Source organism: Geotrypetes seraphini, chromosome 7 (assembly GCF_902459505.1).
Source record: "Geotrypetes seraphini chromosome 7, aGeoSer1.1, whole genome shotgun sequence".
NCBI classification, from domain to species: Eukaryota; Metazoa; Chordata; class Amphibia; order Gymnophiona; family Dermophiidae; genus Geotrypetes; species Geotrypetes seraphini.
In genome coordinates, this window is record NC_047090.1 from 38,046,296 (window position 1) to 38,059,859 (window position 13,564).

Consider the following 13,564-nt stretch of genomic DNA (forward strand, 5'->3'; position numbering starts at 1 on the left):
CGCCTCGTGTTTTGGCAGCATGTGCCTCTCTCAGGAGTCCGTATATCCTGTGCCGGATAGTTGAACTAGTCCCCTATTTTACTAAGGTGTGCTAATCAAATTAGCGCGCGCTAAATGCTAACGCGTCCATCGACTAACATGCACGCATTAGCGATTAGCGCACCTTAGTAAAAGAGAGCCAATGTCTTTTTAGGATATGAATACAGTGGTGCCTCACACAACAAACTTAATTCGTTCCAGGAGCAAGTTTGTTATGCGAAAAGTTCGTTATGTGAAACGCGTTTTCCCATAACAATACATGTTAAAAAAAATAATTTGTTCTGCAGCATAAAATATGCTAAGATGACATAAAAAAAGATAAATTTGTCAAAATGGTGAAAATGGTGGTCTTGCTGAGGCCAAACTCTTTGACGAGGTCACACTGTTTTACCCCACATTCACTCCTTCTAATTATTTCCCGTTTCATTTCAACAGAAATCACCTTCCTGCTTTTTTTAGAAGCCATGATATATAAAAAATATTGAGTTTATCTTAAAAGGACGACTGTATACAGTGAGAGAGGGCAGTTAAGCGCAGTGACTAACGACTGCCTGCAGTGCCTGCGCGGAAGGATGCAATACATCGGCAGCTCGGGCGACTTCGTTGTGTGAAACGAAGTTCGTTGTGTGAAACGAAGTTCGTTGTGTGAAACGAAGTTCGTTGTGTGAATCAAGACATGAAGTTCGTTGTGTGCAGCGTTCGTTGTGCGAGGCGTTCGTTATGCGAGGCACCACTGTATTCTTATTCACTAAAGCTGCTTTTCTGGGCCTTAGTCTTCATGAATCGACCTGTAGGTAATGGATTTTATTGAAAATTCTTACCATTGTATCCTGGTACAGGTTTTCCTGCTTGACCCGCCGGAGGTGCTGTCGAATTTCCCAGACCAATGCAAGAAGCCGTGATTGCGGACCCTGTTTCTGATGCGGTAAAACAGGAGGAGGAGCATTAGTAAAGAAATCTTTTACCAATTATGTTCTTTTGCTCATCACACATAAAAAGAGACAGAGAAAAAGAGTGAGTGAGAACATCAAGAGATTGACACATTCCAGCTCACTTTTGAGCGGGGCCAGTGCAAAGGGCTCCCTAAAACAGAGGTAGGGAACCACATTTAGGTTTTTAAGATTTCCCAGTGAATATGCACGAGATCCATTTGCATACAACGGAAGCAGTCCACGCAAATCTCGCTCATGCATATTCATTGTGGAAATCTTGAAACCCTGACTGGGTTGTGGGTCCTCGAGGACCATGGCTATCTACCCTGCCCCTTCAATTAACCTTCAAAACCATCCCCTAACCACTCAAGATCTTGATAATTAAACTCAACAATCATGGTCATCCTACAACAGTATTATAAGCATGCCTAGGGATACCATATTTTACAATTTTAAAATCCGGAAACCCTATACCCGCCTCCAGTCCCGGACAATCTCCGCCCCAGTCCCGCCCTAGCTCCGCCCTCCCGCTGCCTGCTTTGGTCGGGCAGGAAGCAATCCGCGCTCATGAGACCCACGCATGCGCGGATTGCCTCCTGCCCGAAGCAATTGAGAGGAGGCTTTTCAAAACCTGGACAAAGTGCCCGGTTTTGAAAAGCCGTTCAGACGCCTGGTAACCCTAAACATGCATAATGAACATCCTACTTTTAAATAATAAAAACTTTACTGTATGTGTAGACCAGGGGACTCAAAGTCCCTCCTTGAGGGCCGCAATCCAGTCGGGTTTTCAGGATTTCCCCAATGAATATGCATGAGATCTATGTGCATGCACTGCTTTCAATGCATATTCATTGGGGAAATCCTAAAAACCCAACTAGATTGCGGCCCTCAAGGAGGGACTTTGAGATCCCTGGTGTAGGCAGATATACCCTTTTTTGCCTTGTAAGCCTCAAAACAGATTCCTATAAGTAATTTGGGGGGACAAGCCCAGCATGCTAGGAGGCTGAAAGGTACTGCATAATTCACGAGAGGTGGAGCCTTCACTTGTACAACAGAGACAGCAGGCTCTCTACAAAAAAAAAAAAACATAAGAGAAACCCACCTCTAGGCAGGCAGACTGGGTCACAATGCGACCCAGGAAATTAAGCCATAAAATTGGCTACAGTCTACGGTTCACCACACGTTGATCAGAAAGACGCTTTTACGCCATATCACACACGCTAATCATTTCTCCCCTACGCAATGACATGAAATAAGATTTCAATGCCTCGCTTTATTAGGGCTCAGTTACCTTTAAAACTAGCCGCAATCTATGCCACACCAAAAGTTGATCAATCATTCTTAAATCATAACACCAGTATTAATCATTTAAGATTGCAATGCCTAGCCTTACCGTTAAAAATATTATTGATTTAGAGAAACCATCTATGACAGCGTACAAGACCCATCCTTCACAGCCCCCCACTCCCCCAGATTGAGATTGTAAATTGCTTAAATGTACTTTACGACAGGCTGGATAAGAAACCCTAATAAGCTTGAAACTTGGAAACGGAAGCAATCGCAGAGAAACTGGAAATGCTTTGATGATGTTCTGTTGGCTTTAAAGGCACCATTTGGAGTTCATAATCGGTAATAATCCTACTCATGTGTTAAAATAAAACCACGTACATGTGTCCTTAAATTATGCAGATACGGAAAGCATTCCCTCGGCTCTTATAAATCTGAAGGCATGGTATTACTACTTAGCCATGATTTATGACTATTTCTTTCAGATTATACAGCACAGTTACCTCGGCGTTAAAATCTAGTATGCTTATGGTAATCAGACATAGAATTACTGAGAGCAGCAATATTTATAAATTCTATCATTATCGGGCAGCAAAATGAACTCTAGCCTAACTCCTACAAATCAAATGTAGGCGGGCACTGCAGCCCACTCGTTCAACTGGAAAGTAATCGGTGGAGAATTCAATTAACACTTTGCACACATGAATCTGGGAGGAAGCAGCGATGGAAATGCAGATACGACAGGAACTATGCTGGCGATTTTGGAAGCATCCGCATGTCTAAAGGGCAGCTTTTAAATGTCTGGAGAGACCATTCAGGTGTGCGGAGGCTCAGTACACCTAAAGGGCAAGGATGGAGGATGAGGAGAGGGAGCGGTCCGGGCGGGATGACCAAACAAAAGCGATTTCCCCATTTCGCATGGGTAATCCACATTTAGACTTGCTGGAGGTATGACTAAGGGCCTGTTTTACAAAGCTGAGCTGGCGACTGCAGCGCGGTAACGGCCCTGAAGCCAATAGAGATTTAAAGAGTTTCGGGGCTGTTGCTGTGCGGCTTTGTAAAACAAGCCCTAAGTGTCTGCATTAGTGGCAGCGCTAAATCCCGATATTTCAGGTTTTGCAGTTCCAGCAGTCTCCCCCTGTTAAGCACACTCTTCAATCAATCGAACCCCACCCCCCCTCCTACACACACACACACCACTCAACCCTCCTACTGGAATCATCAGCCTCCATCCAAACATTACCAGTCCCCCTCCCCGGCACCCTACTCAGGGATCCCCTCAAATATTGGCACAAGCTTTAAATATGGCAGCGTTCCTCATAATTCCCCTCCCAGGTCTCGAGTTCCCCCCCCAAAAAAAATTATAGGCAAGCCCTCCCACCTTCCACAATATAGTCCTCGTACCTACTAGGGGGTCCCTGGTGTCCTCTAGGGAAGGAATGATGCATACTCACTCCCACCTCACAGCCACCAAGATCCAAAATGGATGTCATAATATTACCGCTAGAGGCTAGGGGGTTAATAATCCAAAAAAAAAAATAAAAAGTCTAAAAAGTGTCCTAAATGGCTACTTGGACAATCAAAAAGCCTGATCGTCCAAGTACCCAAAACCAAAGCTGGTTTTTAGATGTATCTAAAAACAGCTTAGGCCTTTCGCCTGCCTCTAGACGCACAGAGAGAAAAGAGGTGTGTTTAGAGGGGAAAGAGCGGGCAGTGGGCAGGAGGTGGGTCGACCTACACCTAGGCGTACAACAGGTATAACCAAAACATTTACAGGTTGCCTAGTCGGCACTTAGACCTTTTTGACTTAGACGTAGTCAAACCAGGTCTAAGTGCCGAAAAAGGGGCCGCTGAGCTGATGGCCGCTGGCGCCATCAGTTCAGCGGCCCAGCAACCTACCCACCGCAACCATCGCGGTAGGAGAAATGCCTCATCTCCCCTACCGCGATGCCTTCACTCCTCTACCTGAACTGCCGCGACCCGCGGCAGGAGAGATGCCCAATCGGCCATTTGCCTAAGGCCCCGCCCACAGGAGGGGCCTAAAGCTCCCGGGCCTATTCTGATTGGCCCAGGCGCCTTAGGCCCCACCTGTAGGCGGGGCTTTGGGACTGCTGGGCCAATCCGGCCCCATTCTGGAGTCGGCTGCCTGCCGGACGGGCGGGTTTGGCACCCGTCTGTCCGGCCAACTTTGAAAAGGTATGGGGAAAGGGGGTGGGGGGGTCGTGGGGTCATCTGGGGGGGTCGCAGGTCGGCGGGGGGGTGATCGGGGGTTCTGGGGGGGCGATCGTTGAGGGGAGGGGGGTTGCGTCGAGGGCAGGAGGGCCAGAGATCCTCCTGCCCGTATTGTAGTGGGGGGTGGGGGTAGGGGGTCGCCGGGGCCAGAGGGGCTTAGGCTCCCTCCTAGCCCATTCCAGTAGCGGGTGGGGGGTCGCCGGGGCCAAGAGGGTTTGGGCTCCCTCCTGATCCGATTGTACTCAGTGGGGGGGCTCATCGGGGCCAGGAGGGTTTGGGCTCTCTCCTGGCCCGTAAACATAGAAACATAGAACATAGAAGATGACGGCAGAAAAGGGCTACAGCCCATCAAGTCTGCCCACTCTGCTTACCCACCCCCTGTCTATGCCCTAATGACCCAATTTCCTTATCTTGACCCTCGTAGGGATCCCACATGGGTATCCCATTTATTCTTAAAGTCTGGCACGCTGTCTGCCTCGATCACCTGCACTGGAAGCTTGTTCCAATGATCAACCACTCTCTCTGTGAAGAAATACTTTCTGGTGTCGCCATGAAATTTTCCGCCCCTGAGTTTGAGCGGGTGCCCTCTTGTGGCCGAGAGTCCCTTGAGAAAGAAAATATCATCTTCCACTTCGACACGTCCCGTGAGGTACTTAAATGTTTTGATCATGTCTCCCCTCTCCCTACGTTCCTCGAGAGTATAGAGCTGCAATTTGTTCAGTCTCTCTTCGTACGAGAGACCCTTGAGCCCCGAGATCATCCTGGTGGCCGTCCGCTGAACCGATTCAATTCTGCGCACATCTTTACTGTAATGTGGCCTCCAGAATTGCACACAGTACTCCAGATGAGGTCTCACCATGGTCCTGTACAATGGCATTATGACTTCAGGCTTTCGGCTGACGAAACTTCTATTGATATAACCCAATATCTGCCTTGCCTTAGATGAAGCCTTCTCCACTTGATTGGCAGTTTTCATGTCTGCACTGATGATTACTCCTAAATCTTGTTCTGCTGAAGTCCTAGTTAAAGTTTCTCCGTTCAAGAAGTACGTCCTGCATGGATTTCCGCTTCCGAGGTGCATGACCTTACATTTCTTAGCATTGAAGCCTAGCTGCCAGGTTGAGGACCAACTTTCCAATGTAAGCAGGTCCTGCGCCATATAATTCTGTAAACTGCATTCACTTACTATATTACATAGTTTGGCGTCATCGGCGAATAGTGTTATTTTACCTTGAAGCCCTTGAGTCAGATCCCCTATGAATATGTTGAAAAGGAGTGGACCCAGGACCGAGCCCTGCGGCACTCCACTTGTCACCTCCGATGTTTTAGAGAGGGTACCATTAACCACCACCCTCTGAAGTCTGCCACTCAGCCAATCATTGACCCATGCAGTTAGTGTCTCTCCTAACCCCATCGATTCCATCTTGCTTAGCAGCCTGCGGTGTGGGACACTGTCAAAAGCTTTACTGAAGTCCAGGTACACGACGTCCAAAGACTCTCCCAAGTCCAACTTTCTTGTTACCCAGTCAAAGAAGCTGATGAGATTGGATTGGCAGGACCTACCCTTGGTGAATCCATGCTGACTGGGATCCCGAAGATTCCCTTCATTCAAGATCGTGTCCAATTTGCTTTTAATTAGTGTTTCCATGAGTTTGCACACTATTGATGTGAGACTCACCGGTCTATAATTCGCAGCCTCTGCCCTGCAACCCTTTTTATGCAGAGGAACGATATTAGCTAATTTCCAGTCCAGGGGAACTTTCCCCTTACTTAGGGAGAGATTGAATAGCTCAGTCAACGGTTTCACCAGGACATCGCTCAATTCTCTGAGCACTCTTGGGTGCAAATTGTCTGGTCCCATGACTTTGTGCACCTTGAGTCTTGCCAGTTCACTGTAAACTTCACCTGGTGTGAACTCAAAATTCTGAAACGGGTCTTCTGTGCTTTGTGTTGCCTTCAACTGCGGACCGTGTCCCGGTGCCTTACAGGTGAAGACTGAGCAGAAGTATTCATTCAGTAGTTCGGCTTTATCGGAATCTGCTTCCACGTAACTTCTGTCCGGTCTTCTAAGGCGTACTATCCCGCCTGTATTCCTTTTTCTGTCACTAATATACCTGAAGAAGGATTTGTCCCCCTTTTTAATGTTTTTTGCCAGAATTTCTTCTACTCCAAGTTTTGCCTCCCTAACTGCCATTTTGACCGCTGTAGACCTGGTCCTATATTCTACCTTTGCCTCTCTTTTCTCCGTGCGCTTGTAGGAGAGAAACGCTTTTTTCTTCTCCTTAATGAGGTGCGAGATCTCCGCGGTGAGCCATTGGGGTTTATTGTTTCTTAGTCGTTTATTTACTGATTTTATGAAGCGGCTAGTTGCTTCATGTATGGTTGATTTCAGTGTTAACCACTTAGCTTCTACATCATCGGTCTCCGCTTGGTCCTGCAGCGTCCGATGGACGAAATCTCCCATGCGTGCGAAGTCTGTGCCCCGGAAATTGAGTACCTTTGTTTTCGTGTTTGATCTAGGGAAGCCTTTCCTAAGGTTGAACCATACTATGTTGTGGTCGCTGGAGGCTAGCGAATCTCCTACTGAGACCTCTGAGACGCTTTCCCCGTTGGTGAGTACTAGGTCGAGGATCGCCTGGGCCCTAGTGGGCTCCGTTACCATTTGTTTGAGACGTGCTCCCTTTATGGAGGTTAAGAGCCTCCTGCTACCGCTGGTTGTCGCTGAAAATGAGTTCCAGTCTGCATCAGGCATATTGAAGTCCCCTAGTAGTACAGCTTCTCCTCGTAGAGTGATATTCTCTATGTATTCAATTAATTCTGCATCCATGTCTTCCAGTTGTCTTGGGGGTCTGTAAACCACACCTAGATATAGGCATTTTTCTCTGCCTCTTGCCAGGTTTACCCAGAGGGACTCCCCAGTGTACTTGACATCTGTGATCCTGGTGGTTTTGATGTCCTCTTTAATGTATAGAGCTACCCCCCCTCCTAACCTGCTCTCTCTGTCCTGACGAAGTAGATTGTAGCCCGGTATAGCCATATCCCACCCATGTGAGTCCGTGAACCAAGTTTCAGATATTGCCACCACATCTAGGTCGGCATTCCTTATTTCAGCCTCCAATTCTAGAATTTTGTTACCTAAACTGTGTGCATTGACATACATGGCCCTCCATACTTAAAAAGAGTGACAATTTTTGAGTGATAAGAACATAAGAAGTTGCCTCTGCTGGGTCAGACCAGAGGTCCATCGTGCCCAGCAGTCCGCACCAACGGCGGCCCATCAGGCCTATAGCCTGTAAGGTGATCCTTGTCTAAGCCCTATAATCCCTTTTTTTTTTTTTTTTTTCTATTCGGAGACAATTGCTGCAGCGGAGCAGTATTTCAGTGACCAGACAACATAATATTTTTTTTAAGGGTTACAGAAACTTCAGGCACAGTGTGCCAAGTGTGTTGAACTTAGGGGGGGAATATGGGGAATATCTTGTACGTTTCATGGCTCTGCATCATTCTCTTCTTGGTTGGGCTGAGAACGTTTCAGCAGCCCCTCGTATTGTGATGTCATAATGCCTCCTTCCACCAATGCCTAAGAGCCAACCTCATTGGTGATGTCACAATGGCTTGGTTTCCCTATACTTGTACCCATTTGATAGCTGCATTTGCCTCATTGAAATGAAAAGTGTGGAATAGAAACATAGAACATGACGGCAGAAAAGGGCCGATGGCCCATCAAGTCTGCCCACTCAAGAGCCCTCCCTCCAACTAGTCTGCCTGCTCAAGGACTTGTAAGTTTCAAGGCTCCACATCTTTCTCTTTGTTGGGCTGAGAACCTTTCAGCAACCCCTCGTATTTCCAGACATCTACACAAAGGCGTTTTGTAAAAGGACTTTGCTCCATGATTTTCTTTTCGTAGTGCACATATTTTGTTTTAATCAACCAGGTTCTGGCAGCCTTAGATGCGATCGCTGATGTTTTCACTTTAAGTTGAGTGGTAAAGGGATTAATGACAGCAGGCTCTGGGCGATTGTCTGCCTGGTATGTACAATAGAAAGCTGGGGTGGGGGATGAAAACCTAAGCGGCTGCTGATGTCAGTCTTGTTGCTTAGCAGCTGTTTCTCGGCTTCTGCTATAGAACATACAGTCTATGGATTAGTCTAAATCTGATGCTTTTACTTTTGATAGGGGAAGACTTATCTTGATAAGCCCCCATGGTTTTCAATTACAGAAAGATATAATTGTGACCAGCATTAAAGGTGGCTTCTCTACTCAGATAGAAAGGAGTACAACGTTGCTCCTTGGAACAGACTAATTTTAATGATTAAAACGGGAGGCTGAGAAGCAGGGAAGCCAGGGTTCAAGTCCTGCTACTGGTGGTTGCAATCGTACCTCCGTTACCTCAGGTGCAAATAGAGAATGACGCGGGGACAAATTTTTCCCTGTCCCCACGGGAACTCATTTTCCCATCCCGGCAAGTTCTTTTCCTGTTCCTGCCCAATTCCTGCAAGCTACGTCCTCATCTTCACGAGCCTCAAACACTTCAAAATCCTAAGTAGCAACATTCTAGAGCTCAGACTGTGATGTCATAATGCCTCATTCCACCAATGCCTAAGCTCCATCCTCATCTGCATGAGCCTCAAACACTTTAAAATCCTAAGTAGCAACATTCTAGAGCTCAGACTATGATGTCATAATGCCTCATTCCACCAATGCCTAAGGTCTGTCCTCATCCGCACAAGCCTCAAACGCTTTAAAATCATAAGTGTTTGAGGCTTGTGTGGTTAAGGCAGAGCTTACAGGAATGTGGAAAAGGAAGGAACAAGGACAGCAACAAAACCCGCGGGGACGGGGAAAAATTTGTCCCCGTGTCATTCTCTAGGTGCAAATTTAGGGGCAGATTTAAAAAAAATTAAATTCTAAATTCCACTTAAATGGTCTGTCGCTACTTTTTATATTGCAAGATTTGAAACTAAGCAGATAGTTGTAATGGCTGTGGTAAGCTTTTTCTGAAAGCACTTCCACGGACTTGTAGGTTGTTAGTAAGAAAAACCGTACAGCGGTCAGTCTTCTTCCCGAGAGGATGAACGGCCTAGTGGTTAGAGTAGCAAGGCTTGAGCAGGGAAGCCAGGAGAAATCTATTGGGATGTGTCAGCCGCAAAAGGGACGCACCCTTCACTGTGACAAGAAAAAGTAGCTCCTTAAACTGTGTTACCATCATGATCCCTAGTAGTGCACTCCAGCATCCTGATTTGAGGCTTGCTCCTGCCCGCTTTCAGACACACACCCCCACTCCCTTTACTTTGGAGTGAATCAGGACAGGAAGAAGGTGAGGATAGAGTGGGAGTCAGGGAGGGAGGCAACCAGAAAGATCCCCAAAATTGGAGGGGGGTTGAGCAATGGAAGGGGAACGCCTTATTTTTGACCATTAAGCCCCATACTGAGGCTGGAGGGGGGAGACATAAAGACCTCTAGGCCACTAGTGTAGTGAGGCTTCTGTAAGAAAGGGAATTGAGGGTGTCGGGCCCACTTGTCCACTAGGTGTGAGGCTTCCCCTTCCCAAGGAGTCATTTTGTCCATGTTTGGAAGCGTGGAGGGGCATAATCAAAAAAACCACCTAAGTCCCTTTTTGGCCTAAGTCCTTAAATGTTCAAAGCAGAAGCAGGGAAAGTGTCCTTAACCAAAGCAAACGTCCTTGTTTTGATTATGGCCTTCCTCTGTCTATACGCCCAATCACCACTACGTCTAAAAGTACACCCACACAACATCTACACTTTTTAGCTATAATGAAACAAAAAAACGACTAAGCCCCAAACGTCCAACAGAAGGGCTTTTAGGCGAAGGAGGAGCCAGGCCTTCGCCTAAAAGTTGGATTCTGTAACCGATGTCTGTCAAAAACAACACCGGTTACAGAATCCCCACCCCACAACAATCCAGGCAGGAGGGTGCCCAAGCCCTCCTGCCATGTTGAACCGCCAACCCCCCCCCCCCCCCCCCCCCCCCGACAACATTGGGGCAAGAGGGAGCCCAAGCCCTCTTGCCCCGCGGTACCCCCGAAGATTCCCGGGCAATCGTGCCCTCCCCCCGCCGAGTACTTGAAACTTGATTTCTCATTCCCTGCAGCCCTCCCCTGTCTGTCCAGTCTAGTCTCTCTATTTTGTTCCCTTCACCTATTCCATTCCTTCTACCTTGCAGATCTCTCTCTACCTCCTTCTTCCTCTCCCTAGCCCACAGTCGTCAGTTTGGTACTTCTCTGAAATATCCTGCTCAGATGCCGGTGGTACCGCTCCCCACCCGCCACACCTGCGCTCGGTCCTCCTTGTGGGGGGTGCAGCGGGGAACGCGGAAGTCATAAGGGCAGAGTGGGGGGGGGAAGAGAAGGCTCCGAACGGAGAGCCAGCGTCGGTTTGCATTTGTTCCTTTAGGCAGCCTCGGTCAGCATTAGGGTTTCGCCGGCCGCCAGCGGTAGACATAAAACTTTCGCCTCAAGCCGCCGCGGCCTCTTCCCAGCAGCTGCCACTCCGCACTGCCTTTGCACCGCCTTTCGCCTCGAGAGACTGTAAGCCACGCATGCGCACTTCCTAGCTACAGCTCACGGAAAACGGACGCATGCATAGGAAGTGCGCATGCACGGCTTACCGTTTTATTATATTAGATAAACTGTTTGTGTGTACTTTATGCTCTTAATCACCACCACCTGGTGTGGTGTGGTGTGTGGTGGGGTGAGTGGTGTGCCGAGTGGTAGGCGTTGTGTGGTGAGTGGTAGGTCTGGTATGGTGAGTGGTAGGCGTGGTGTGGTGCGTGCTGGGTGTGGTATAGTGTGTGTACTGGGCGCAGTGTGGTATTTGTGCTGGGCTGGTGTGGTGTAGTGTGTGGAGGGTGTATTTCCAGCCACATACCAATTTGACATTCCAATAAAATGTAGCTGGGTTGACATGGGCTCAAAAATAAAATACATGCATACACTGCCAGTTAGATGCCCTTGTGAAATGTATCCCTCATTGCGGGTCTAGGTCATAGCTTTTGACATGCATACAATAACATCTTCCAGAAAATTACTTACCAGTTTGCCACCAGTGGTCTAGAACTGGAACCTTGAAGATTTTTTTTGACCACTCCAAAGTCTCCACGTCACAACGTTCTCCTGCTACAAACAGTGTTCGGAATCTAATTGGAAGTAGAAATTCCAAACATTAACCTTGTATTAAATAGTAAAAAACCAACAACCCCAAAGAAAGATATTTAGAAAATGTTGTAGAATGTAAACTACCATATATACTTGAATATAAGACAATTAGTCGAGGTACCCTTTTTCCCCCCCCAAAAAAGGAAGGAAAAAAGGCTGACTTGAATATAAGGCCGGGGGGAGGGGAGGTAAACAAAATTGTCAGAGTTGGCCAGGACAGGAGACGGGTGGGATCCCTCCTGTCCCAGCCCATCAGGTCTTACGGCAGGCCCGGTGGAGGACTGCAACAAGTCCAGGAGGGTGGAAGATGGGCGGGCACTGACCCAAATATAAGACGAGATCCCCATTTAGGGACCAAAAATCTTGTCTTATACTCGAGGATATATGATATATAGAGGGATTATACAATTTGGGTAATTTGGGGGATGTAAGAATGGGGAAAACCTTTGTTGAAGGAGAAATTATGTCTTACCTGATAATTTTCTTTCCTTGTGGAATGTAAAGAAATTCACAAATAGAGTGGGGATTCAAAACTGTAGCCTAATTAACTTAAGTAAAAACCTAGGGAAGCAGCTTTGCACCAGTATTCTAAAGCTTATGGTTCTCATAGGCTAATGGAAGAATTTACAGAAAAGAGGTGGAAGAGGGTTAGAGCAGGATATGTTTTGAAGAAACCATAAGAAACAGTCTCAACTGATCAGCTGTTAGGAAACAGGCAGGGTCCGATCAGTTTGCACCGAAGAAAACATTGTGACAGCTGAAGAACCAGGTAGTGAAGTGAGAATGTTTAGGTGAGGTGATTGGCGTGAGTGAAGAACTTATTGCAAATTTATTCACAAAGACATATCCCAAATTTTATTGAAATTGGGTCAATTTTGACAGCGTTATGCAGGGGTTTTTTTTCTCAACCTTCCTAATGCCGCAACCCTTTAATACAGTTCCTCATGTTGTGGTGACCCCAAGCATAAAATTATTTTTGTTGCTACTTCATAACTGTAATTTTGCTACTGTTATGAATTGTAATGTAAATATCTGATATGCAGGATGTATTTTCATTGTTACAAATTGAACATAATTAAAGCATAGTGATTAATCACAAAAACAATATGGGGCTCATAATCGAAAGAGAAATACATCCAAAAACTGGCCTAAGTCGGCACTTGGACGAATATTTCTCAAAAACGTCCAAGTGCTGATACTAAAAACGGGTTTTGGATGTATTTCTAAATGATCTTGGCCTTCATAGTGCCACTGAACGACCAAAGCTAAACGGGGTGTTTCAGGAGGAGTGTCGAGGGCGGGAGTTGGGCGGGACGTGGGCCGGCTTAGACTTAGTCGTACAGCATGTATAACCGAAAGTTATACAGCCCAGATAAGTACTGAAAACATAACACAGACCCCCAGACACTACTCCAGTGATCACCGACCCCCCCCCCCCATAAAAATATTAATCACATCTTTAAATTCATCCTCCAGACCATCATCACCTGGCCGCCTGGCATAGGAAAGCCTAGTCGTCCAGCACAGAGGCAGCTTACGGCGCATCCTGCGCCTCATCTGGAAACCTTTCCTCTGATGTTGCGACGTCAGAGAGAAGGCTTCCGGTTCAGGCGCAGGCCACGCGTAGGAACCTTTTCCCACAGCTTTGGGTACTGCAGCACTCAGGGAGCCGGCCCAAAGATGCCGCGTTGATCACACCGTGGACCGGCGGCTGAAGAACGCTGTCTTGGGCCCGATGGACATGCAGGCCCTGTGGACCAGCAGAAAATTTCTGCGGACCGGCAGTTAAAGAACACTGTCTAAGACCATCGGAAATATGTGTTTTCCGATGGTCTTAGGCGACCCTTGTGAAAGGGTCACGACCCACAGGTTGAGAACTGCTGCTGTAATGGCTTAGGCA

General features: G+C 47.2%; 1 protein-coding gene across 4 annotated transcripts in view; it reads right to left on the reverse strand.

The window, feature by feature from the left end:
• Positions 1 to 13,564, reverse strand: part of ACSS3 (acyl-CoA synthetase short chain family member 3) — a 182,983-nt gene that overhangs the window by 51,593 nt on the left and 117,826 nt on the right. For all 4 annotated transcript variants that reach the window (XM_033951908.1, XM_033951907.1, XM_033951906.1 and 1 more), the window contains 2 exons: positions 11,542 to 11,645; positions 861 to 956 (listed from right to left, as the gene is read on the reverse strand). In XM_033951908.1, the coding sequence (XP_033807799.1) occupies positions 861 to 956; positions 11,542 to 11,645 (200 nt within the window). The remainder of the gene's footprint in view (positions 1 to 860; positions 957 to 11,541; positions 11,646 to 13,564) is intronic.